This window comes from Coregonus lavaretus, assembly GCF_964263955.1.
Source record: "Coregonus lavaretus genome assembly, chromosome: 22".
Taxonomy (NCBI): Eukaryota; Metazoa; Chordata; class Actinopteri; order Salmoniformes; family Salmonidae; genus Coregonus; species Coregonus lavaretus.
Genome location: NC_140009.1, coordinates 31,848,152 through 31,875,474, shown reverse-complemented (window position 1 = coordinate 31,875,474; position 27,323 = coordinate 31,848,152). Strand labels below are relative to the sequence as shown.

Below are 27,323 nucleotides of genomic sequence, written 5' to 3'. Positions count from 1 at the left end.
GCTCAAAAAAAATAGGAAGAAGTCCAAAGCACAGTGAAGTGCTGAGGTGGAGGAAGGTTGTAGCTACTTCTTCTGTCGGTCACCAGAGCAGTAGTGCCTGACTCTCTGTGTCTCCTGGCAGGTCAATGTTCACACTTGGATCATAAAAATGCTGTGTGTCCTCCCTTCTCTCCTCAAGCCTCAACACACTCTACTGTCCGAGTCTCACACATTAACACACACACACACACACACACACACACACACACACACACACACACACACACACACACACACACACACACACACACCTACTGCTCCTGCAGCAGTTCAACTGGCTCCTAGCCCCTCCCAGTCATACCTGAGTTCCCACCCGATTGGACATAAACAGCAGACATTAGTCCCCACCTGGCCCAGCATGCTCAACAACACAGTAGGCCTATTTTACACATAACACCACACGTGAATATCCCCATTCACGCTGGATAAACAAACCTTCTATAAGACATGCATATGCCAGGTAGGGATTGTTAGATAAACAACTTGGGTTTCAATTGAGGTCATGGTTCAGCATTGCAATATTTAATGACACTGCTTTACAGTACTTGGTTGAATCACCAATGCAGACCACATCTACACTACAGCCTGTATATTTCAGCATCTAATATCCAAGAGCAATGAAATATCAATCGAACAAAATCTAGCATTTTCACAGCAGAGTTGTCTATCAAAGAACAAAAACATTAAAGTTATTAATATGTCAATTTGTTTCTTCTTAGTGAAGCTGAGATGTGTGAACGGGGTGGCAGGTAGCCTAGCGGTAAAGAGCGTTGAACCAATAACCGAACGGTGGCTGGTTCGAATCCCCGAGCCAACTAGGTGAAAAATCTGTCGATGTGCCGTTGAGCAAGGCGCTTAACCCTAATTGCTCCTGTACGTCGCTCTGGATAAAAGTGTCTGCTAAATGAGGTAAATGTAAATGAATGGGTATTCATTTCACTGAACAGGAGTGCAAGTGCATGCGACTCCTCCCCATTTTCATTCAAACGACTATTGCGCAAATTGCTGATTGTCCTCATTGTGTATTTCACACAGAGGTTTGATGGCCTGAAATGAATGAGCTGTTCATTTTGTTAGCCTATTCTGAGCAGAACAATCACTACTGTAGTCTAGGGGGAAAGACATGCATGTGAGCTCTGTGCTTAGTGGGGAATATCACACTGTGTAGTGAAAGATAAATAAATTATGACAACTGTTTTTCCCCTTAACCTACTTCCTGCTACCATCACCAAAGCACTTTCATCAATACACAGGACACTGTAGTCCTACAGTTTTTGAAGTCAGTTAATAATACATTTAAATTAATACTGTATAATATAACCAAACATGCATGTCTGAATTATAATGATTAACCTCAATATTGTCTATGTGTGCAAGTATCATTAAGTGTGTGCGTGTGTGTGTGTGTGTGTGTGGCCTCCCGAGTGGCGCAGTGGTCTAAGGCACTGCATCGCAGTGCTAGCTGTGCCACTAGAGATCCTGGTTCGAATCCAGGCTCTGCTGTAGCCGGCTGCAGCCGGGAGACCAATGGGGCGGCGCACAATTGGCCCAGCGTCGTCCAGGGTAGGGGAGGGAATGGCAGGCAGGGAGGTAGCTCAGTTGATAGAGCATGGCGTTTGCAACGCCAGGGTTGTGGGTTTGTTTCCCACAGGGGGCCAGTATGAAAATAATAATGTATGCACTAACTGTAAGTCGCTCTGGATAAGAGCGTCTGCTAAATTACGTAAATGTAAATGTGTGTGTGTGTGTGTGTGTGTGTGTGTGTGTGTGTGTGTGTGTGTGTGTGTGTGTGTGTGTGTGTGTGTGTGTGTGTGTGTGTGTGTGTGTGTGTGTGTGTGTGTGTGTGTGTGTGTGTGTGTGTGTGTGTGTGTGTGTGTGTGTGTGTGTGTGTGTGTGTGTGTGTGTGCATGTGTTTAGCGTCTCTATCATGAGAGGGTGTGCAGTGGAATGCCCGCGAGCCACTTCCTCTAAAAGATGAGGGCTGCCTGCGTTATGGTTCCTTGAACCCTCCAGGCTATTCAACTCCTGTAATATTTATCCCCATCCCCCAGTCTACTTACCTGTCCATTACACAAGACTCTTCCCCCTCCCTCTGGCCACTCCAGTTCCACAGACATCTCTAGGGTAGACCATCATTTCACCTTCTACTATAAACCTGGGTGGAACACAAGCCCTGGTTGACTTGGTGTGTGTGTGTGTGTGTGTAGAGTTTCTACTGGTTATATTATTGCAAGCCCATGTCAGCATCTAGTTTACAGAGTGACTGACTGATGGGAATGGGGGTCATCTGAAACTCTATTAGATAAGGGAGTCCTCTGACCTTCTACGACAGACAAGGACGGATGGACATGTGAGGATGTAGAGAGATTCCCATGAGTCTTCCTTCTGAATCATATTCCCATCTGTGCTCTATTGTACTGGACTGCTCTTCTCGTTTCTTTTTAAATCAGGAATTCGTGCACCATCACATTTCACAACAGTCATTGGTAGATGGGTTTGGCATATCCAATCAAATACTTTTATGGGATACAACAGACTGAAAATAATCAACTGCTATAAGAAAATATTATTCTATCTTACCCAAGGTCAGATGAGTTCACAGTGACAAGGCTTTGTAATGAGTCTGTCTATATGTCAAACGCCGTTCATTCTGAGCAGGTGAATCGTATCTTCCCACCTTGGCAATGTTGTATAATTGTAATTGTAATTTTTATTATTATTATTATTATTATTATTATCTATGGCAACCAAATGGTGCAAATTACATAAAGGCCTTATAAAATGTCCAAAGATCACTGTTATAGATGTGATCTAGATAGGTACTGTAAATCAAATGATACCAAGCGTCCACCGCATTCTGTTTGAAGTACTTGTTGTAAACCAGGTGACTGTTGCCGCCAACAGCTTAGATGATCAATAAATGGTTTATTATTATTTATTATTTTATTATTATTATTATTCGAAAGTTCCATTAGGCCTACACAGCGACTAGCATTTTCCAAAGCCTGTACAATATGAAACTCCAACTCTTGGACACAATTATACTAATAGTAATTTCACCTTTGGTCAAACTTTTATAAACACATTTTTGACACAGCCCTGCCAGTCTACCACCACTTGTGCCATGGGTTATTCCAGGTGCCAGTAATCTTTGCCCAGTACCTCTGGAGAAAGGAAACCTCTACCTCTGAGCTAGCTAGGTAGGTAGGCAGAGGGTTAGTGCTATGCTCTGGCTGGGCATGGGGATTGCATTGGGACTGTGTGAGTGTTGCACTGAATTTGATGAGAGGTTGAGTATCTAGTATCTACGTGCCATCACACGATAATGAGCCCTACACAGCCCTGCCCATCCCAGACCTTTGGTTTCTCTGGTCTGGTGAGAGACATCAACAGTGGTAATTGGGGAGGGGGAAATGGGTGAACAGGCTTAATCTGTATTCGTGATTAAGGTCAATGTGAAAACAGAAACCGATGGGTTGGGCCAGAGCCAGAACACACGTGGGTAAAGCGACGTTTTCAACATTCGTAATTGGCTTTGATGCTCTGATTGGTTAGAGACGATCCAAACACTGATGACTTTGTTTTGTACAATGCCCCTCAGCACCACAAACAAATTCAATGACGGCAGATTCAGACTGAAGTATGTAGCGAACGATAGAGCAGAGGAAGAATTCAGTGCGAGTCATCAGGCAAATCATAGGCTGCCAGTACCTATAACTTTCCAAGCTCTATGGCACACATAATATTACAAACTTGTAATATTCCATTCATACACAACGGACGCTCCTTTAAGAGAAGCAGAATTTGTCTGTTCTATTTGAAGCCTGCCTGGCTCAATTCATCGTTATGCCAAGCTGTATCCTGTTGCTAGATAAATATTTAAACTACCTGGAGCAAAGTCTTCTGTACGGTACAGAGCAGCCAGCCAGCCAGCCAGGCAGGCTTGGAAGGGTCAGTGTGTAGTTTAAAGGGCTGAGGTCAGCACCCATAAGGTCCGGCATGTTTAATTTGACCTCAATCTCTCCCAGACCCTGTGCTCTGTTGGAATACTATATTAAGCAATGCATAGCACAGTGTAGCGCTCCACAGCTTGTTCACCTCGTGATCATCCAGAAGGCGAGGTCAGTACAGGTGCATCAAAGCTGGGACCGAGAGACTGAAAAACAGCTTCTATCTCAAGGCCATCAGACTGTTAAATAGCCATCACTAGCTGGGTACCACCCAGCTACTCAACCCTGCACCTTAGAGGCTGCTGCCCTATATACATAGACATGGAATCACTGGCCACGTTAATAATGGAACACTAGTCACTTTAATAATGCTTACATACTGCTTTACTCATCTCATATGTATATACTGTATTATATTCTACTGTATTTAGTCAATAACATGCCACTCCGACATTGCTCGTCCTAATATTTATATTTACATATTTCTTAATTCCATTCTTTTACTTTTAGATTTGTGAATTGTTGTGCATTGTTAAATACTACTGCACTGTTGGAGCTAGGAACACAAACATTTTTCTACACCCGCAATAACATCTGCTAAATATGTGTATGTGACCAATAAGATTTGATTTGATTCTACAGGATGGAAAGTGTGTAGCCTTTCTCTACTAGTTATCTCCCCCTTGAGGACATGGTGAGAATTGCTGCAGTCGTTATAGTTCCAAGAGTCGTCCGTTTGAGCTGATGATACAACAATTAATTACATGTACTAAAAAAGGTTGTACCAGGCAACATTTCTTAGCATATGGCTTTTTAGTAGCCAAGAAGAGCCTATGTATTTTACTGAAGGGGACTTGTCAAGCATTAACTGCTGACTGAATGAGACACTTCTAACTAAACAAAGACAGGAATGGAGAGGAACAGTATGACCAAACTCCTGACTAATCAGACAGGCCCATGATTAATGTCCGAGGCTGGTGACTTGCCCATCCACAGACAGACGGACACTAAAGCCCTGTTACATTACAGCAACCTCAGCTCTATCCCCGCCTATACCTGTTTCCTAGCCCAGGGGCACGGTCGGAATGACATCACACCTATGTTTTCAGTGCACGCAACGCTACCTCGTCTCACCTGCGTGTGCAAGTGCTGAGTGGGTCTAGACTTGTCTGGAAGGCGCTTCACCGTTCACACCCATTGACTTGTTTTTCGCTATGTAACCACAGAGGGCTAGTCCACACAAGCTTCAAAGCAATGTGCACTGGCAGAGAAAGAGCATAGCACCAACCATAGATATTATATTGAGGGAAGGTTGAGCCTGATAATTCAAGCCTCTCTCTTTGTCACTCGATACACAGCTATGGAAAGCATGCCTGTGTTTAGTACCAGTTCACCTCTTGTCCAACAGAGCAGCCAGCCACCCTTTCTCAGCACATCTTATCCAGCCCAAAGTGAACACTTCTTGGTCCTTCCTGTCAGTCGCAGGAAGCAGCCAGAGGCAGCGCCTCTTCCTGTGTGAGGTCACCAGTCTCACAGCAGGCTCAGAGGGCTGCAGTGGAGGCTGGCACAGCCCGGGCTAGTAGGAAACATAGTGTAGGCTGGCACAGTACAGAAGTTATGAGGAAATCGATAAGCAGGGTTTAAGTGTTCAGATGGGAGGAAAGATAGAGAGGTAATGGAGGATGAGGTAATGGTAATGACTGGCTTATTATCACTACATAGAATTATCCACTACATGAAGAAAAGGCATCACAGGATGAAGGATGAGATTATGGAAAGTGGGAGGAAGTCACAACAAAAGTTTAAAGAGGTTTTAGAGATGAGGAGGTAGTGTCAGATAGGATTTATAGTTTAAGTGTGCTTACAAGTGTCTGTATGAATGTATTTAGCTATTGCATGAATATGTTTGTGTATGTGTGTGTGTGTTTAATGTGTGTGTGGTTTGTGTGTGAGAGAAAGAGATTTGGTGTACATCGGGTGTAGTGAGTGAGTGAGAACATACTGTAGAGGCTGCACTGACCAGCAGGTCGACGTTGCCCTCCTTGCGTCCAAGGGAGCTGTGCTCCACAGTCTCACTACCGGGGGTAAGGATGTAGGGACCCTGGTCCACCAAAGAGGGCTTCATGTTGGGCAGACTGAGCGACCGCAGGTCCTTCACCCCCTGCTCAACCTTCAGTTCATCACCTGGCCGCGCTGAGGAGGAACCAACATGGAGGGTTAGCTTCCTGTTTAAAAATTATCTTTATTGAAGCTGGTTATTTGAAATAGAAAAATACATCCCATAAAACATAACATTCTTTTTTTTTTTTGCTCTAGCTTCCTGTTGAAGTTCTCTCTCCACAGGCTCTAAAACATTACCTCTAATCAAGTGGATAGTCTTAAATCCCACTTAAACATTGGATTGTGTAAAGACACTATTTCAAGGCCAGGTTTTAAGATGATTGGCTAAAAGGCTGCAGATTGCACTGGATGAGTTTCTTCAGTTCAGACTAGGTGGGGACAGTGAGGTGAGGAGGGGTGGAATGGTATCAAATACATAAAACACATGGTTTGATGCCATTACATTCGCTCCGTTCCAGCCATTATTAAGAACCTCCACTGATCTATCCTGATTGCCTAGTCACTTTTACCCCTACCTATATGTACATATTACCTCAACAACCTCGTACCCCTGCACATTGACTCAGTACCGGTACTCCTTGTATATAGCCTCATTATTGTTATTTATTGTGTTACTATTTTCATTTGCTAATTTTCTTACTTTTTAACTCTGTATTGTTGGGAAAGGGCTCTTAAGTAAGCATTTTAACGGTAAAGTCTGCACCTGTTGTATTCGGCACATGTGACAAATCCCAAAAAATATTTGATGATTTGCTGCTACAGATAATAGTCTCATGCAGGGATCCAAGATGGGGGACGCCATGTCCAGTTTCTTCTGAACCAAGGGAGATACAGGAAACTAAGGCCCTGCAATCTGTCCCACCCAGGGATTGTTTATGCTTGGGGGGTAAAAAAAGAAGCCAAATATTCTCTAATAAAGGCCAATTCATTAGATTGGTGTTTGTTTCATGTTTTGTCATCCCTAAAAATATAGTTGTCAGTGCTGGGAAGTAATCAAAAGTTTAAACACATTGTACCTTTGTTGGTTTAGACTCAAAACACCCATAAATCCACAGACAGAGGTAGATTCAATGGGAAAATATAGTTAATATATACTATTCTAGTTTATTCATTGTGAAACTTGAGGGAACCAAAATAAGATGTGGTGTTCTGGTGTATGCTGACTGGTCCTCTGATGCAGTTACCTTTGACCTTGAGATAGTGCCCCCCGAAGCGGTAAGCCTCAAAGTTGAGGGACAGCGGAGTGTTGGACTGGTCCAGGAACAGATCTACCTGGGATAACTCAATACCTTTACGCTCAAACACAGGACCCATCACCTCCCTGGAATAGAGGAAAACACAGGACCGAGAGAACAGAGTTAACAAAGACCATTCACACAATACAGTTATATAAACACAGGATAGAGAGCATAGAGTTAACAGAGACCATTCAATAGCATATTATGTAATACAGTGTGTCCTATCCAAAGAATAGAACAGTATTATATTGTATATCACTATGGTACCATGGCTTGGACAAGCCAGACCAAACCCTACAGCAGGGTTTCCCAACTGGTGGCCCACCGGTGACTTTATTTGGCCCACCAAGTTTTTAAATTGTTGGACACAAAAGACTGTAAAAACACTAGCAATCCAGCTCCAAGTGATTTTTACTTTGGAAATCTGTTCCAAAGTATTCCCATGCATAATAGATATATATATATGTGATCATATACAAATGTAAGCAAGGTTTGAAATTATTATGTTTTAGTCAAATATTATATCCATTTGGGCTTCTTGCGGTCAATTTGCAGTCTACAAAGGATTTGTAATTATGTTCCGGCCCCCTGAACATCCGCTCAAGAAAAAAATTAATCAGCCAGCGGCTGAATCTAGTTGATGATCCCTGCCTTACAGGCTTAGTCAAACCATTTATAATGATCCCACCACTCCCCAGTCGCCTTCTTTCTCACCTTAGGGTCTTCTTTTTCACAGCGGGGACGATCTCTGTGTCGATGTCCACGTTCAGATCAAACTTGAGGCTGAAGCACTCCTTGCTGGGGTCCTGCAGGGGGCGACAGACACAGTGGAAGTTAATGGCTGTCGAACTGAAGAGCCCAGTCAGAACTCCCATAGTGATCTGTCTCTCAGTAGATACACAGGGAGGCCCTTTACTAGCAGGCTGGCTGGCTAAGAACACTCAGGAACGGACCATTGGAGACCATTATACATCACTCCCTGGCTGCCACAGAGAACTAACGCGGCCTCAGAGAATCCTGTTGGCACTGTGATCATCATACAATCTAACTTTTCACCACATACAATAAGACCAACAGACTTGACCCAATACTATTAGGAACTGAGGTAGAGAGATGTGGTTTCCTTAGGGGTGTATCTCTATGTCGCACCCCTGCCCGGCTGTATCAATACTCACATCAGTGTGCCGTCGGCGTGGTTTCTTCTTCACCAACTTCAACCCCCCAACTTTACGTTCCCTGGAAAAAACCAACAGTCATATGCACATTAATTTACACAAATATTGAATAAATCATTCACACATTAACCCCCATAGTGTAATGGAACATCTATGGCAGGGGTGTCAAACTCATTTTAGCTCAGGGGCCACATGGAGGAAAATCTATTCCCAAGTGGGCCGGACCGGTAAAATCATGGTATATATAACTTAAAAACAACAACTTCAGATTGTTTTCTTTGTTTTAATACGATCAACATAAAACATAAAGCTGGAGCCTGAGGACAGTGTGTCCAAAATAGTACAAGCACAACATCACTATTAATCATAAAACACCAAGTTTATTTGAAAATTCTAAAGAAAAAGAACACACAAACACACAATGCCTCAGTGATTCACAGAAGTATATCACAGATCACAGAACTATATCAGGGTGTCTCATGCAGCACTTTAAGTGGGGTTGCATAGTTTATTTGACTCCTGATACCTGGCATCTTTTAGCTTTCACCAGCGCATCAATATCAGGCGTCACATCCTTAGTGGCAGCCAATTTCAGGATGTGATTCAAGTGCTTGTGCGTGAGCCTTGAGCGCAGCTTTGTTTTATTTATGCTCATTACAGAGAAAACTTGCACACAAAGATATGTGGTTCCAAACATGCACAACAGTTTTGCAGCGAGGGCTGTCAAGTTGGGGTAGCCTGGCAAGAGATTCTGATAAAATGTGTCCAAGCCAGCTGCGGCAAATTTGCCCTTCAAATCCGAGTCACACTGCAAGTCTATTATTTCAAGTTGGATGCTGACGGGCAGATCAGAGGGATTCACGGTGAATGGCGAGCAAAAAACGTTGAAGTCTTTCTCCAGTTCACCAAAAATCTGAAAGCGTTGCTCAAACTCCCGTAACAGACCCGTTATTTTATCTTTGAACCGCTTCATGTCTGCCACATGTTGGGTTGCGCACACATTTTTCAGACAAGGGAAGTGAGCTGCATCGCCACCGGCGAGTTGCGTCTCCCACAATGACAGCTTCAACTTGAAAGAACGTATGCTGTCATAATACTGCGTGACAACTTTGTTGCGCCCTTGCAGCTGTTTGTTCAAGTTATTCAGGTGCTCTGTAACATCCACCATAAATGCAAGGTCCTGCATCCATTCTGCGGAATGAAATTCTAACACTGGTTTGCCCTTTTCTTCCATGAACTGTTCAATTTCTTCTCGTAAATCAAAGAAATGCCTCAGCACAGCACCTCGGCTTAACCATCTTACCTCAGTGTGGTATGGCAGGCCATAGATGTGGTCTTTTTCTCTGAGAAGGCTGTCAAACTGACAGTGATTCAGGCTTCTGGATCGGATGAAATTAACAGTTTGGATGACCACCTTCATAACATTATCCATCTTTAATGACTTGCAACACAAAGCCTCCTGGTGCAAAATACAGTGAAAAGACCAAAAATCACGTCCTCCATTTGCAGATTGCACTTTCTCTCTGAACTTTGTTTCAACGCCTGCTTTTTTCCCGATCACTGAGGGCGCACCATCTGTAGCGCGGGACCAGTCCACTCCGACCCTGTCCAGCGCGCCGACGAGTGCAGTGAAAATATCAGCTGCTGTCGTTGTATCTGTCATCAGCACCAACTCCACAAACTCCTCGGTGACGGTCAATGTGTCATCAACTCCGCGGATGACAATGTAATGTCCGTGCTTTCATCAATTGCAACCGAAAACGCAATAAATGACTTTACTTTTTGCTTCAACTGGCTGTCCAAATCCACTGAAAGATCGGAAATCCTGTCTGCAACTGTGTTTCTTGTCAGGCTGATATTTGCAAAAGCCTGGGGCTTTTCAGGGCACACAATCTCCGCTGCCTTCATCATGCATGTTTTTACAAATTCACCCTCACTAAATGGTTTTGAAGCCACTGCGATTTCATTAGCAATGAGGTAGCTAGCTTTCACTGCAGCGTCACTGATGTCTCGGCTGTGAGTAAACACAGACTGCTGTTTCTTCAGACCCGCCAACAGTTCATTCACCTTCTCTCTTCTCCGCTGTCCTTGAAAGTTGTCATATTTGTCGGCATGAAGACTCACATAGTGGCGACGAAGGTTATATTCTTTCAGCACTGCAACATGCTGTGAACACACCAAACATACAGCTTTCCCATTCAATTCCGTGAATAAATAGGAGGATGACCATTTTTCTTGGAACACTGCACTCTGCGTCCACTTTTCTCTTTTTGACAGAGACATATTGGGGCAATGAGGGTGCCAAAGCACATAATGTTAAAAGTAGAAACCGTAATAAATATCGTGGGCAAAACAAAGTAGCTCATCGGGACTGGCTGCAGTTGCTTGACCTACTTGCTCTGCCCCGGTATAAACAGTTTGCTTGCTTAATACAATTGCTATTGCGCCATCCAGTGGACGCAATTGGAACAGCAGTTTATTTTATAGAAAAATTGCAGCCCATTTTTATACTTTACAAAATCATCTCGCGGGCCGGATTAAACCCGCTTGCGTGCCTGATCCGGCCCGCGGGCCGGACGTTTGACACCCCTGATCTATGGAATAACAGGTCAACACTAACTGAAACATAACCACGACTATTGTATATTAATAGAGCAGCGCTGTCAAAGATGACTCCCCTCACTCGTCTAGTGTACATTTTGTGGCGCAGTGGTCTAAGGCACTGCATCGCAGTGCTAGCTGTGCCACTAGAGATCCTGGTTCGAATCCAGGCTCTGTCGTGGCCGGCCGCGACCGGGAGACCCATGGGGCGGCGCACAATTGGCCCAGCGTTGCCAGGGTAGGGGAGGGAATGGCCGGCAGGGGATGTAGCTCAGTTGGTGGAGCATGGTGTTTGCAACGCCAGGGTTGTGGGTTCGATAAAATAATGTATGCGCTAACTGTAAGTCGCTCTGGATAAGAGCGTCTGCTAAATGACTTAAATGTAAATGTAAATGTCCTTCAAACCAAAATGACGAGCGCCATGTTGACAGACAGACAGAGACAAAGTGATGATGTTTGGATCATTGACATAACGGGAGTGACATACCCTCGGTCGTTGCCCCCTTCGTCCTCCTCCTCTAGGTCAGAGGGGGGGCTGGTGCGGGGGGGACAGGAGCGTGTCGAAACGTTCCGGGCCAGGATTGAACCTTTCAGGGGGGTTACACAGAATATCTGTTAGAGATCTTTAATAATACTCTTTAATAACACTTTTCCTTAATAACACAGTTTAATCTAGCCTGAATAAATACTAAAAGGAAATTCTAAACTTTTATCAATTCTTCTAACTGTGGAAGGCAGTCACGACTAACTGGGAAGTCAGTGGTTGAACAGGAAGATGTTCTAGCGTTTATTCTCATGCATGTATTATGGTTGGGGGAAATCCATTTCTTAGACTCAACGGTTTCGATGCAAGTGTTGCTCTGGCAACCTTGACCTGACCTGTCATATGACCAGTGTTGGGTAAGCTACTCTGAAAATAGTTTACCAAGCTACCAATTACTTCACACTGGAAGAAGTGAAGCTATACTAAAGCTACCCTTATGAAAAATATAGCTTATTTAACTAAAGTAACTTAGAAAAAGTAGCTCACTACATCCAAACTACTTGGTGAAAAATTATCATATCCAATTCTGAAATGTAATAGACTACAAATTGCAAGAACAGATCACTCTGGAGTCAGATGCTGACAGAATGTGTAATTTAGTCTATTAAACACAAAAACTGTTTCAAGTGAGAATTAGGCAGGTCTGATGCCAAAAATGAAAGGAAATGATTGCCTACTTGAAAAAAAAAAGTAGTGTGTAGTTCCAGTAGTTAGTCACTTTTCTGCCATGTAGCGGTGTAGCTAACTACTGAAAACACTACCAAAATGTGAATTTAGTTAAACTACCACCAAGCTACTACAAAATGTAGTTAAATTACTAATTGAACTACATGTAGTTCACTACTCCCAACACTGCATATGACCTGACCTGAGTGTAGGATTGGGCACTAAATGTAGTGGGGAGGAAGTCTGGGTGTGTAACTGTTGTGGTGGGTAGTGTTGTGTACCTTGGGGTTGCAGGTCAAAGCGGGGGTGCCGGTCAAAGTGCATGTCTGTTTCTTCCAGGTGGCAGCGGGAGTCACATGACTCACAAAGGTGAAGAGGGCTCTTGTTGTTCAGGTCCAAGCAGTCTGGGTGGTGGCACACCTGGAGAGAGGGAGAGCGGTGAGGGTCAGTACAGCCTGGTCAGTAGTCTCACGCACCAGACACTTCCTCCCCAAGCTCGCAATTAGCCTGGGGAGGTCAAGCAGGCTAACAGAGAGACAGGTCACAGTATAACGCTATGTACACATCAGCCTGACGGCAGGACAGACAGCCTAATGCTCCAGGACCCAAGCCATTGTTTATCCCATCACAGGGGCATGGAAGCAGCAGACACAGTTTGATATCACACAGCGCACAGAGGTCTTCTGACTAGAGTTAGACAGCCAGAGAGCCAGCCAGCCACCCATCCAGTCAGGCAGGCAGACAGGCAGCAGAAGGGAGCTGGATTACGCCCTCTCCACCTGTGGCCAGACCGAGACAGACCCCCCCCCCCCCCCCCCATCTAGCCCCTCTAGAGGACAGCAGCTCCAGGGGGTGGAGGACATGGGTAGAGGTTTCCCCTCTCCAGCCTCTCCTCCTCCCCCAGCACCACGACAACCCAGACTGACTCCTATACAGGAAATGAGGACGTATGGGGAGATACAATGGAGGTCCTGCTAATGTATTTCCTGTCATTGTCTCTCTGTGCTCTGCTCAGGACTGGAGGTGTGTGTGTGTGTGTGTGTGTGTGTGTGTGTGTGTGTGTGTGTGTGTGTGTGTAGGGGGGTCTAGGGGGGCCTTCATGTAAACAAGCACACACAGACACACACAAGCAGAACAACAAGTGTTTTCCCACAAGATACCAGTCACTCAGGTTGAACAATAATCACACAGCCCTGTTGGATGTTCTTACTATGTTGACAAGCCAATAAATACACCTGTAGTCTTTGTATTCCATGCACGGATATCAAGTATGTGTCAACAAAAACATGCAGCATGTCAACTCCAGCTATCCACAAACATAGATATACCATATGTTCTGCTAGGCCCATTAAGCTGTACTTTAAATCCCTGGAAAACAGTCAAGAATGCTTTGGTTTAATTAATTGAAGCGTACAGGCTAGTGCCCCTGTCTTGCCCTCACCCTCCTCCTACCGTCCAGCTGAGTGGATGAGAGCAGCACTGTCCACCAGCCATACAGTCAGGCTCCAACTCCAGCACCCAGGGCTTCAGCTACAAAATCCACCTCCGTCCTACACCACCTCTACAGTACGCTAACTAACTCTACAGTAGGCTAACCACCTCTACAGTACGCTAACTAACTCTACAGTACGCTAACTAACTCTACAGTACGCTAACCAACTCGACAGTACTCTAACCAACTCTACAGTACGCTAACTAACTCTACAGTACGCTAACTAACTCTACAGTACGCTAACCACCTCTACAGTACGCTAACTAACGGAGTCCTTTCCTTTCTTTCCACCCTGGAAACAGCCACAAGCTGCCTAATTAAGCCACTCTTCTCAATGTCTAGCCAGGTTAAGTACCAGTAAGTATTTTGAGGAACTGGTTCGGGTCCGGGGGGAGGGGTAGCTGTGAGGTGAAGACCGGCCAAGCCAAGGAAGGAATCCCAGTATAGAGATAAACGTGAAGGAGGAGGAGAAAAAAGAAGCGAGCAGCTTTAAGAAGTCCAAAGCCCCCTAATCTGGGCTCAGTGGGCTGGTCTGGTCTCACTCTGTCAGAGCCATCTGACGCTCCGTCGGCAGGCAGGCAGGGTGGAGATTAAACCAGGGGCCTCTCTCTCATTTCTCAGATAGCCAGTCAGGGTCCTCTCTGACGCTCCTCCTTTCCTTTCCTCGGGACGTCTAGTCTACACACTAACCCAGCCACATGTCTAGGATTAACAGCCTGCTGTGGGGGGGGGGGGGGGGGGGGGGGGGAGAGAGAGAGAGAGACACAGAGAGAGAGAGACACAGAGAGAGAGAGAGAGAGAGAGAGAGAGAGAGAGAGAGAGAGAGAGAGAGAGAGAGAGAGAGAGAGAGAGAGAGAGAGAGAGAGAGAGAGAGAGAGAATGGCCCTTGTTTACTGTAATAGGCACATGATATGCTCTCCTCCAAAAGCACAATTAAGTTAAGTGTGTTGGTGCTTTCATGTTTTTAGATGGAGCATGTCTCTGGTTGTTGGACGGGAGATTCAAATGCAACTTAAAAGAAAGGCCTTGTTCCATTCATTCTAAACATTGGTGTGATGGTATAATGCTAGTTATATTAATCCATGGTTGGAATGTTTCGTTCTGTTCTCTCTCGCTGTTAAATAAAATACATAGCATCGTGCTATGTAACAACACGAGCATGTCAGGAGAAATCAAAAGAGTACTGCTTTCAATTTGTTTTCCTGGAAATAACAAACCTCTCCCCTCAGAAGTCATATCACACACGCAAAACACAAATAGCTGACAGACAAGACTTCTGTAGCCCAACAGCACTCCCTCAGCACAACCACAGAACTAACAGACTTGACATGGTGTTAATGAAATGTGGAGACAGACATTGTGTGTGTGTGCGTGCGTGCGTTCAGACGGGTGAAACAGGAGCAAATCAGATGCCATATTTCGACCACGGCAGGCTCAGCAAGGTAACCGACAACTCAAGCATGGGCCGGGTGTCCAGGCAGCTGCATTCCTGTCGGGACTAAAGCTGCTGAATATATCTGCTGCCTGGCCGAGCCAAAACTAATAAATGTGTCGCCTCTCGGATGAGGAAAGCTCTCCTCTACCTCTTCTCTCCTGGACCAAAAGCCACACATTCAGTCCCAAAACCTGTCTGAGAGTTTTGTTTAAAAGAAGAAACAGACTAAATATGAACATACTCAGAGGATAAGACTCAAAGGCTTTGTCACTGAAATTTTGTATGTTCTGTTACCATTTTATCTCAGCGATTGATACATGGTTGTGATAGTATTTCGAACAATAGGTCACCTAAGAGTGAAGATGAGAGCACAGCACACTTGATGGTGGTGGTGACTGGTAATAATGGGCCAATTAGAGTGGATTGTGACTTTGAGGGAGGCTGATGGTCAAAAGACAGCTGGCTGGGGATCGGGAGCTGGGAGTATGGATGTGTGTGTGTGTTGTCCAGAAGCGTGTTATCAAGTAAAGGGGATTAGCGGTGGGTTTCAAGGAGGAACAGTGATTGTGGCTGGAGCAACACGGACACACACACACACACACACACACACACACACACACACACACACACACACTCGACACACACTCAAGCCCTCTGACAGCTGTGAACACACACAGGCCCCTCTGCGCCCCTCGCTCAGGCTTAGCACCATCACTGCCATGTGGTACCTGCTTACACACACTTGTTGCCATGCATACCACACACACGACCAAGGCGCCATCACACACTACCAAGGCGCCATCACACAATACCACACACACACGTGGTAGCCTACACACACAATCATGTGAACAAAGTTGTTACATTCCAACTTCCAACCCATCAATGGGAGGTAGACCTCTATTGAATGAACATTCCTCTCACCGACTACAGCTGCCACACTTAGCGATGACTGGGTTCTCCTGAGGTGATTCAGCACTGTTACCTCGGAGTCTGGATCACACACTCACACACACACACACTATGGTCGGCGTTATAAGGTTTGATCCCCCTCCATCCCCCTTTGCCATTAGGAAAATACTAATAAAATGCAGGGCCAGGCTGCCAACAGCACTGCATCAAACACAACAGTCTCTCTCCCAGTCTCCACCGTGGATGGTCCCCCACCCCGACTGATTGGCTTTAATCTGAACAGCCTCTCCTGCCAAAGCACACTTAATCCCAACCTCTCTGTGTGTGTGTGTGTGTGTAGTGTAACAAGGTTGTTAATAGTGTCAGTGAATGTTGCAATGAGTGCCTGTGCAATGTCATAGTGTGTGAGAGAGTGATTGAGTGGTGCTCACTGGAAAATAGGGATATTGGTAGAAGGAGACTGGTTATTGAGAGAAATTCTAAAAGAAAATAGGGCCCTTGTGTTTCGTTTACTGCTCCACACACACACACACACACACACACACACACACACACACACACACACACACACACACACGCCAATCACAGGCAGCCTAAATCAACACACCATTGAACAGCTATGACGCATGTTCAGTCAAGACAGACAATTGTGTTTAGCTAGGTCGAGCACAGACCAAACAGTCACGATGACATTTGAATATGGCTACTTGGCTACTTGTGTGTAGTACTCTAATAAAGCCTTAATTTCAGTAATTGACTTTGTTAACACTACAGTCAGTTGATATAGTGTGCTGCAGAGTGTTTCAGTGAAATATTCCACTATAACGTCACTCCACCCCCACACTAAAGGTTACTTCAGGACCAGGCCCTAACATGTTAGACATCTTTGATTTGGCAACTTGAAGATGAGATTACCCTTTAGCGTTAGATACCTTAGCAGATAGGCCTTCCCATCATCAGTCATTTGAATGTGTAAGACGTACTGAATCACACACACACACACTCACACGCACACACACCCCTGGCTTGGATCGCAAATTAGGCTCATCTGGTGTCTACCGACTTTGGATGACACGTCATCACTAACACACACACAAAAAAGAGACACACACACACACAAATGATTGGTTGGACTCAGTCATGTACAGTCTTGTACAAATAATAAGCTTGTTCTGTGCACTTACACACCCTCAACTGAGACCGGCTGTAATAAAAGCCATTTTGTTGGAAAAAAACTCATTCTGATTGCCAGGGCCTGGCTGCCAAGTGGGTGGGCCTATGCCCAGTTTTGTGAAATCCATAGATTAGGGCCTAATGAATTTATTTGAATTGATTGATTTCCTTATATGTAAAATCTTTGAAATTGTTGCATGTTGCGTTTATATTTTTGTTCAGTATATATCCCAAACACAGAAAAAAAGTAAACAACAAAAGTACACAATATTAATGGCTCATACTCCTTCCCTGAAAAGCAATAATGTCAACTTATTCACAAGCTTGTCCTGCTCACAAACCCGGCATCTTTGGGCTTCTTCATTTGAAGCATGTATACAAAGGCTGATAGACAAAGAAATGACACAAACACACATTATTGACCAGCACTCAGTCCACTCATAAGCTTAGAACTCAGGGCCTGTGTTCAAAAGGTCTCTCTGGAGTGCTGATCTAGGATCAGGTCCCCCTGACCATAAAATCTATCTATTGATTATGATCTAGGAAAAGTATTGTTGCCACAGCAGATGTTCCAGACCTGAAAAGCTTCTCTGCTCTCTAACCCTTCCCAGTCCTTCCTATCCTGGTCTGTTCTGTTCTGGTACTCGTGTTCAGACTTCACTCAAACAGCCTCTGCCTCCGTCGCCATGCTCCGTCGGCAGAATCTCTCCACACCACTTAAAAAATATACAGCTACAGCTTGGGAGGCCAGCACTCACCGTAATGCTACAGCTAGCTGTACTATTGGGACATCGTATCAATCCTGGTTTTAATTCAGAATGATGGATTGGTACGCAAATGCTAAACACTAAATACCCAGGGAGTATGCTTTACATCAAAAAGACAGCTAAATAACTACTTCTTGGGCCTGCCATCTAGGCTATCATTACTTTTAGTTACCGTTTACTGAGAACACATTTTTATGCCCCTCTTGGGAGTTGAGCACGCGACTGGGGGCCCCATGGGTGCACTGTAGAGGTTGGTTTCCTAAACATTACACGATGTAGCCTCAGTGTACCCAGTTGTGTAGTGGAGGGTAAATGCAGGTATATGCCGCATACCCACTTATCTTTCAGTGGGCATTGCATATACTCACTTCTTAATCCCCAGGATGCGTATCAAAGTAGTGTAGTGGAGGTATACGCCATGTCAATTAATAAGGCTGATGGAACAGATCAGAATGTTTAGCTTAAAATGCTGATAAACTATTATTTCTTCACATTTTCAGTACAGCAATGTGCACACGACGGTAGGCCTAGAACGGTGTAAATGTTCCAAAATGCAATTTGCAGAAAACCCCACTCTAAAATGCGCACTACACATGCGAGCGGTTTCATGGCCAGATATGGAAATATTCATTCGAAATTAAGAGAGATGCAACAACTATCATGGGTTGCTAATATGACTAGGATCAAGCCTTTGGCTGGTAGACAATGAAAGAAAGTTGAAAGAAAACCAATAGAACAGGAGAACGCATAGAAGGAAGTCTTTATAGGCTACTTTGAAGCAAGATAAGACATGCTTCATATATGAAGTAAAAAGTCCAGGTTTCAAACAATTAAGGAACAGGAATAATATAGTGATGCTAATTATAGGCCTAACTGTCTTCCGGTAGATGGAAAGGCTTTCCTAAAAACCTTCTCAATTAAATGTTAACTAGCTACAAAGTAGCCTATGCCTACCTGGCAGAATGATATCATGATTACTTGCATCAATCCAGTGGCCATTTGTTTTGCAAACTCCATCTCATGTGCTACAGAAACACCACTAACCAAACAACAGTGCTAGGTGCCTGCCACTTGAATTAAAGGGTAAGTACACTTAAAAATCTAAATTTCATAGATTTTTAAAAGACCTCAAAAGCTGTCTCCTGATGTGGTTTAAGCATTGTTGTGGACTTAGAAAAACAACAAAATTGGATGTTCTATTTAAAAAGTGTGACTTACAGCGAAAACCAGATTTTTTATTTTAAAATCAGAAACCTATGAATTTCTGATCTCAGCCTCAATTATCTGTTTCAATTGTAGGCCTACTATTATCATACTGCACAGTACAGCTTGGGTTGGCCTGACTGTGAAAGACCAATATGGGATTGATCATTTATCACTGTTTCTCATAGAATCTTTCACACAGGGAGCCTTTCCTTTGCTGGGCGGGTCGTTTGGAAAATGTTTGGCAAAATTAGAGTATACCCACTTCTCTAGGCACCACTACACCACTGAGAGTACCCTTTTAGTTATGTCTGTGACTGGTAGGCTAGGTGGAAACAGAGAGGTGGGGGGATGGATGGATAAATTAGATCAAAGGGATAGATCAGAGCTCCAGGTCAGGACTGGGCCAGATCTGATCATTTATTTTTCAATAAATAAAACTTGGGCGAGTCTGTGAGAAGAGGCAGGGGAGAACAGTACCGCCGCTCTCTCTTTCTTCTCCCGCCATCGGTCCGTTTCTCTAGCTGGGCTCTGAGAGAGTGCCAGAACCAGGCCGGAGCTTTTAAAGCAGGAGGTCTTACACAACGCCAGCCTGACGTGTCTGTCTCCTATTAACCCCCTCCCTTTACTTTGGAATGGTTTTCTTCAAACACACATATGGACCTCTTCAAACAGAGGCACTTGTTGTGTCGGAGTGTTCAAAGCTAGGGCAGAGTGAGCGTGCATGTGTTTCTGGGACACATGGGATGATTCATGTATAAAGGCTTGTACTGTAGGGAGGCTTGTTTTCTATTTGTAATAAGGAGATGACTGGCAGAGCGAAACGTCCAAGCCCACACCTGAGGCTGAGTGACTGGTAAGTGTCTGTTTGACAGGATAATTGTATTGTATTTGTATTTATTAGGATCCCCACTGTTCCTGGGGTCCAAAAAGGATTAAAACAACCACATCACAACAAAATGTAACAAGCCTACATCATAAACAAAACATTACTTCACTTCTCTATCACTATAAATCTACAATATTACAATGTGTGTGTGTGTGTAGAGTGTGTGTGTTAGTGTGTGTGCATGTCTCTTCACAGTCCCTGTTGTGCCGTGAGGTGTTGTTCTATCTTATTTATTTGTTATCAGATTTTACTGCTCGCTTGAGTTACTTGATGTATATACAGTATATGAGGGAAAAAAGTATTTGATCCCCTGCTGATTTTGTACGTTTGCCCACTGACAAAGAAATGATCAGTCTATAATTTTAATGGTAGGTTTATTTGAACAGTGAGAGACAGAATAACAACAAAAACATCTAGAAAAACGCATGTCAAAAATGTTATAAATTGATTTGCATTTTAATGAGGGAAATAAGTATTTGACCCCTCTGCAAAACATGACTTAGTACTTGGTGGCAAAACCCTTGTTGGCAATCACAGAGGTCAGACGTTTCTTGTAGTTGGCCACCAGGTTTGCACACATCTCAGGAGGGATTTTGTCCCACTCCTCTTTGCAGATCTTCTCCAAGTCATTAAGGTTTTGTGCCTGACGTTTGGCAACTCGAACCTTCAGCTCCCTCCACAGATTTTCTATGGGATTAAGGTCTGGAGACTGGCTAGGCCACTCCAGGACCTTAATGTGCTTCTTCTTGAGCCACTCCTTTGTTGCCTTGGCCGTGTGTTTTGGGTCATTGTCATGCTGGAATACCCATCCACGACCCATTTTCAATGCCCTGGCTGAGGGAAGGAGGTTCTCACCCAAGATTTGACGGTACATGGCCCCGTCCATCGTCCCTTTGATGCGGTGAAGTTGTCCTGTCCCCTTAGCAGAAAAACACCCCCAAAGCATAATGTTTCCACCTCCATGTTTGACAGTGGGGATGGTGTTCTTGGGGTCATAGGCAGCATTCCTCCTCCTCCAAACACGGCGAGTTGAGTTGATGCCAAAGAGCTCGATTTTGGTCTCATCTGACCACAACACTTTCACCCAGTTCTCCTCTGAATCATTCAGATGTTCATTGGCAAACTTCAGACGGGCTTGTATATGTGCTTTCTTGAGTAGGGGGACCTTGCGGGCGCTGCTTTCTTCCATTTGCGAATAATCGCACCAACTGTTGTCACCTTCTCACCAAGTTGCTTGGCGATGGTCTTGTAGCCCATTCCAGCCTTGTGTAGGTCTACAATCTTGTCCCTGACATCCTTGGATAGCTCTTTGGTCTTGGCCATGGTGGAGAGTTTGGAATCTGATTGATTGATTGCTTCTGTGGACAGGTGTCTTTTATACAGGTAACAAGCTGATATTAGGAGCACTCCCTTTAAGAGTGTGCTCCTAATCTCAGCTCGTTACCTGTATAAAAGACAACTGGGAGCCAGAAATCTTTCTGATTGAGAGGGGGTCAAATACTTATTTCCCTCATTAAAATGCAAATCAATATATAACATTTTTGACATGCGTTTTTCTGGATTTTTGTGTTGTTATTCTGTCTCTCACTGTTCAAATAAACCTACCATTAAAATTCTAGACTGATAATTTATTTGTCAGTGGGCAAATGTACAAAATCAGCAGGGGATCAAATACTTTTTCCCCCTCACTGTATATGATAAAGGATATGATGTCATTCAGGCCAATGCCGCAGGTATTAGTGAAGTAGATTAGGTAATTTGTCCAGTGTTGTACGAAGATGCCTGCTGCTTTTCAGTTTAAATTCAGTCAAATAATGTTGATGCATTTTTTCCAGGCTGGGTTGAACACTCCCAACCAAACGGCCATGGCCAGAGCCACAGGCCTAAAAGCTGATCACACCAGTGGGAAAGTCCTTGGTCAAACTAAACTGTGTGACTTGTCATCTATTTATATGTATTTTAAGGAGTTGTCAGGCAGACTGGGGGAAAACCACATGGAGTGTTTCGTAATGATGAAAAACCTATGACACATATCCTACTGTAAGTCTTAGGAGAGGACTGGCTTTTCCAAATGTACACACTCTGGAGAGTACACTAGGGAAGCAGGTCCAGACTAGAGAGAGGGGACCTGACACAAGTGTGGAATATAGCGTTCTCCAACAGAAAACTGCTTCTCCAACAGAAATCACAAATCACAAGATTACGCAGTATCAAAAACTAAGACCTGACTTCTTCAATGGTCAACGGTCCATTTGATTAGCTGTGTTTGGTCAGTGGTTGTATGGTAGAGTTTGTGAGTTGTCTGTTCTAGGAGAGATAACGTGAAGGACATCCACCTAACAGAACACAGCCTAACAGGAAATAGCCTAGCTCTTTTTACAAAGGAAACATTCCACCAAAAGCGTGTTTCAACATGCAGCATGAAGAGCCTTGCCTGTACAGTAAACTGCACAAACATGTACAGATTTCACACCCACACCTTGAGAAATAGGCTAGTACTTCAACTAGCAAGAGACTCAGACCACCCTGAAGTCAAGCCTTTTGTCCCTAAAAGGTAAAGTCAAGCCTTTTTGTCCTATACCCATATGATATACCGTATCTACTCAGGCATTTTTAAAGAAACAATTATAAAACTGCAGATTTGCTGTTGGCCTCACCGGACACTGAACTGTCAAGGATCGCAAAATGAGGGGCAACTTTTTCTTACAGACAAACATCAAGAGTTATCGGTGTGACCACATGAGAAAACTAAAGACCCACTCACCAGCAGCTGGTCTGTCTCCGATCTAATGCAGTCAAGTGCACTGAGAAGGAGTGACCGTTGTCTTAGGCTGCTCTACTGGACTGTGATGCAACCAGGCTTCCTATCCATAGCTTCAGGGAAGGAAAAGAGACAGATAGGCAGGAAGGCGGTGTGCACGACGAAAAAAGGAGGAAGTGAGAGAAAAAATAAAATTATTTTGGGAGCTGCTGGAAGCTCCTAGAGACAAATTAGGCTAACTGCTGATTTGGACACAGGCAGTTCCAATTTCGACTTGGAAATGAATAGTTTGTAAGCCACTTTAGATTTGGTATGAAGAAAATGGAGAGGGGGGACACTGGTTGGGCTGGGCTGGCGGGTGCTGCTGAGGATCTTGGGTTGTTGATATAAGAACCAGATGTGGAATATGCCGACGTCTGACAAAAAACAGAGACTTAAAGGCCCCCAAATTCTGCATTTGATTTCTGTGTGTATGACATTATCACTAGCAGGAAGTGAAGTGTACAGTCGTGGTCAAAAGTTTTGAGAATGACACAAATACTAATTTTTTGAGTCTGCTGCCTCAGTTTTGATGATGGCAATTTGCATATACTCCAGAATGTCATGAAGAGTGATCAGATGAATTGCAATTAATTGCAAAGTCCCTCTTTGCCATGAAAATTAACTTAATCCCCAAAAAACATTTCCACTGCATTTCAGCCCAGCCACAAAAGGACCAGCTGCAATCATGTCAGTGATTCTCTCGTTAACATTTTGGGTCCATGGCCAGGAAACTTAATCCCTTAAACCTTAATCCCATTGAGAACTTGTGGTCGATCCTCAAGAGGCGGGTGGACAAACAAAAACACTGCAAATATTGACTCTTTGCATAAACTTAATGTAATTGTCAATAAAAGCCTTTGACACTTATGGAATGCTTGTAATTATACTTCAGTATACCATAGTAACATCTGACAAAAATATCTCATAACACTGAAGCAGCGAACTTTGTGAAGACCAATACTTGTGTCATTCTCAAAACTTTTGACCACGACTGTAGAGATAGGGAGAACTTGGAGGCTGATTGAAAAAGCTCAAGGAAGTTTGTTGATGATCTATGCTCCCCGAGGAACAAAATAGTTTAAAAGTCAATACATAAATAGAGGATGCACTGTACTAGCATTCTCACTGAGGAACAAAATATCACTCAACTTCACTCTGGCTGTGTATCTACTCAGCCAGGTATGATATCCCTTTGCCATACCATTCTCCCACCTGTCCCTATATATTACACCTAGCTGTGAACCAAATGTAAGATCAACCCTAAACTACCCAGACAATAACACAACATGCTGGGTTCCTTTCACTGAACCTCAGTACTAATGCAGACAGTGGAAGAGGTTGTGAGAGGGGTAGGACGTTCTCAATCACTCACCTCCAGTTTGCAAACAAAATGTGCTGGGAAAAAGTGTGTTCCCAAAAATAAGCTCTCAGTTTCGATGGGAAAGTGACAAATACTTCCAAGGTCACAACTGTCGGTAGGTCGGTGGCCGGCAGACCAGAAGTTAAAATCCCACCCTCGATGGAAGCTTCACTCTAGTCTAGTTTATCCGTCAGTAAGGGAGCGTGAGAGAAAGTGTTTTAAAGTCCCTAGACCTCTATGAGCAGGAGGAGCTCCCAGGTAGTAGAACGCCACAGGATAACCTGACAGACGAGGCTAGAATGAGCATGAACACGTGAGCTGCCTCTGCTGTGTTTGCAATACCCGCCCCCCCAATACACCACACCACCATCAGCCTCTCCCTCCACTCACAGACCTACAAGCATACACACATCCTAGACTGACTTACTGACTTCTATAGAAACCAGTCCTTATTCTAAACATCTCATGTTCCCACCCCCTCGGGAGCCCTGTAATATATGTTTCTCAGCTTTGTCACCACTTCAGTGACCTGGGTTGTCTTCACAGAAATTGAATGACTACCAACGGAAATTCACACAATTTCTATGGTTCTCTCTACTCGTGTCTATCTTGCTTTGTATTCACCTCTCCCTCCCATTTGTCCCTGTGTTTGACCCCTGACCTCTCAGTGGCACAAGGTCAGAGAGTAGCACACAGGACGGAGTATATGTGCTTTAAAAAGCGCTGACAGGAAAAAGAGCGGGGGAGGTGTTTTTAGTGGTTCTCTCCTATGTATTAAAATAAGTTATCAATGGGAGGGAACAGTGTAAGAAGTAGTGTTAGAAAACTGCACTTGCTTACTTCAATATCAGATTAAAGTAACTCACTTACGTATATGATTTCAATCTTGATGACATGATATTGGAATATTCTAATCCTATGGGCGTCCTGTACATGGAAGTTAACCTCAATACTGTTGAAACTGCTGGTGGCTGAAATATCAAAAACTAATGCCTCCCCTCATGACCCATGTCTTCGCTAGGTCTACTGTGCTGCCCTGTCCACAAACATGGGCCAGTACACTGCTCTCTGATCTTTTGTCATTCAACCTAAGCCTAGAGGAGTCTACAATTAGCCAACTCAGAAAAACTATTCAGGACCCCATGGCTGCAGGGGGCTGGAGAGACTGCCTGGAGGCACAGCTTGGGGAGGGAGAGGTCAGTTCTGTTCGGTTGGTAAGCCCAAACTCATCTCTCCTCTTCAAAACAAGTCAAAGTATGGGTGTCCTGCCCACCCCACCACCCGCTGTTGTCAACCTCAATTACAGCAGTCTATGTTTAAAAGATGGGGCGGCAGCCATGCAATTACCCTGAAGGATTAGTTTCTAGTGGCAATGTCATTGTTGGGGAGGAGAAGGGGAGTGTGTACTGTGTAGAGGTGACCTTCCCTTGATGCCTGACCTTGGCATTAACCCCTCCCTGACCGATAAGTCCAGAAATTATTTCACAAGGTGAGTTCAAGAGACAACGAGATAAAACAAAGAGATAAAACAAAGAGAAAAATAAGAGAGTAAAGAGCAAGTGAGAAGGGTAATAAAAAGGATAAATATAGCCTCATTATTTCACCATGAATTCTGCTGGAAGTTCCAGGGGTTGTGAGTTTGGTTCGGGAATTCATTCGACTGATTTACAAAGTCGCCTACTATTACTCATCTTATCCGCGATAATAACATGTTTTGGATTTGGGAGATTTAGTAGAGAACACTGGTCCTTTTCTTATTGAAGGCACAGACAGACCGTCATTCTTAAACAGTTCATTAGCTTCAACCGCCCTGTTGACTCCCTCCCTCAGAAATTAGCCCTAACCAATAATTACACATGTAGGCTTTAGTTTGGTTTGGCATGAAGAAGAGCAGAGCTTCACATGCGAGGAGGGATTTGGATTTGTTATGTTATGTTGTTTCAACCCATCATCTCGCCACTGGGGGCCTCGTTTTAAAGACTTTGATGAACCATGCAGTTACATTGGTCGTCCCTCACTCCCTGTCGTCCCAAGGCCATTTCCATTGGAGTGTCGGTTGGTCATTGGTGTTGTTCAGTCAGGTGCCCTCTTCCTGTTATTCCACTGTCTGCTTCCAGTCAAAGAGGCTCATGTGGCTTGCGGTTGGCATCACCATCTCATGGGTTCCTCCTTCTGGCTTTGAATACCTTCCTGACACGACATTCTACTGATCGGCACGCAACATCCACGCATGTCAAATCCTTAGGCCTAATTTCTATACATACAGGGGCATCCCCTTTCTTTTCCGCATTTCAATGACATTATGTGTGACATTGTTTTGCTGTGACATTGGTTGTTTTTTTATGCAAGCCTACTACCAAGCAAGGTAAGTATCTCCATGAAGAGCAGCAGAGCACTAGAATCTGATAACTGCCCCCATTTGCATCATTGATGGTCTCTCCTTTCATGATTGAAAATGAATTACTCAAGACTGATGGGGTCCCTACTTTCGTCAGACGATTTTTCTAAACTTATTTCAAGGAAAACCAAGTAAAAACACAATGGAGATAAAATCTGCCACTGTCATTGAGAACGATTTACCATCGGAATACTGTCGAAACGATTTGCAGACGAGAGTACTTCGGAAACTCCCCATTGTTTTACCATCATCACTTCAAGAGAATGGTGGAAAAATACAGTATGACAAAATGCTGTTGATTGGCTAATCGGTGATGACGACTGTGCGTTGAAGTTCTGTGGAGTGAAAAGCTTGTTGTAGCTTGCTTCTGAGGCAAACTGTTTACTAGGTCTAGGTATGCAGGTCACCTGCGGCTTCCTGCTTGGCTATAGCCTCCACTAGAGACTATCTTTACCCAATCACCCTCAGAGTGTGCCTGTAGACATAATGTAAGATTACTGTAAGATTACTTGCAACCCTGGCGTTGCAAGCGCCATGCTCTACCAACTGAGCTACAG

At 44.2% G+C, this 27,323-nt stretch overlaps 1 protein-coding gene across 7 annotated transcripts in view; it reads right to left on the bottom strand.

The window, feature by feature from the left end:
* LOC311149986 (pleckstrin homology domain-containing family G member 5-like) overlaps positions 1-27,323 on the bottom strand; it is a gene marked incomplete at its 3' end in the record, with an annotated part of 81,188 nt that overhangs the window by 15,895 nt on the left and 37,970 nt on the right. For 3 of the 7 annotated variants that reach the window (XM_084187209.1, XM_084187210.1, XM_084187212.1), the window contains exons 3-8: positions 12,616-12,754; positions 11,612-11,711; positions 8,524-8,584; positions 8,063-8,154; positions 7,295-7,431; positions 5,992-6,182 (exon numbers count right to left, since the gene is read on the bottom strand). In XM_084187209.1, the coding sequence (XP_084043335.1) occupies positions 5,992-6,182; positions 7,295-7,431; positions 8,063-8,154; positions 8,524-8,584; positions 11,612-11,711; positions 12,616-12,754 (720 nt within the window). Of the gene's footprint in view, positions 1-5,991; positions 6,183-7,294; positions 7,432-8,062; positions 8,155-8,523; positions 8,585-11,611; positions 11,712-12,615; positions 12,755-24,380; positions 24,670-27,323 lie in introns of those variants that run through there. The other 4 variants (XM_084187211.1, XM_084187215.1, XM_084187213.1 and 1 more) reach the window with 3 other exon arrangements.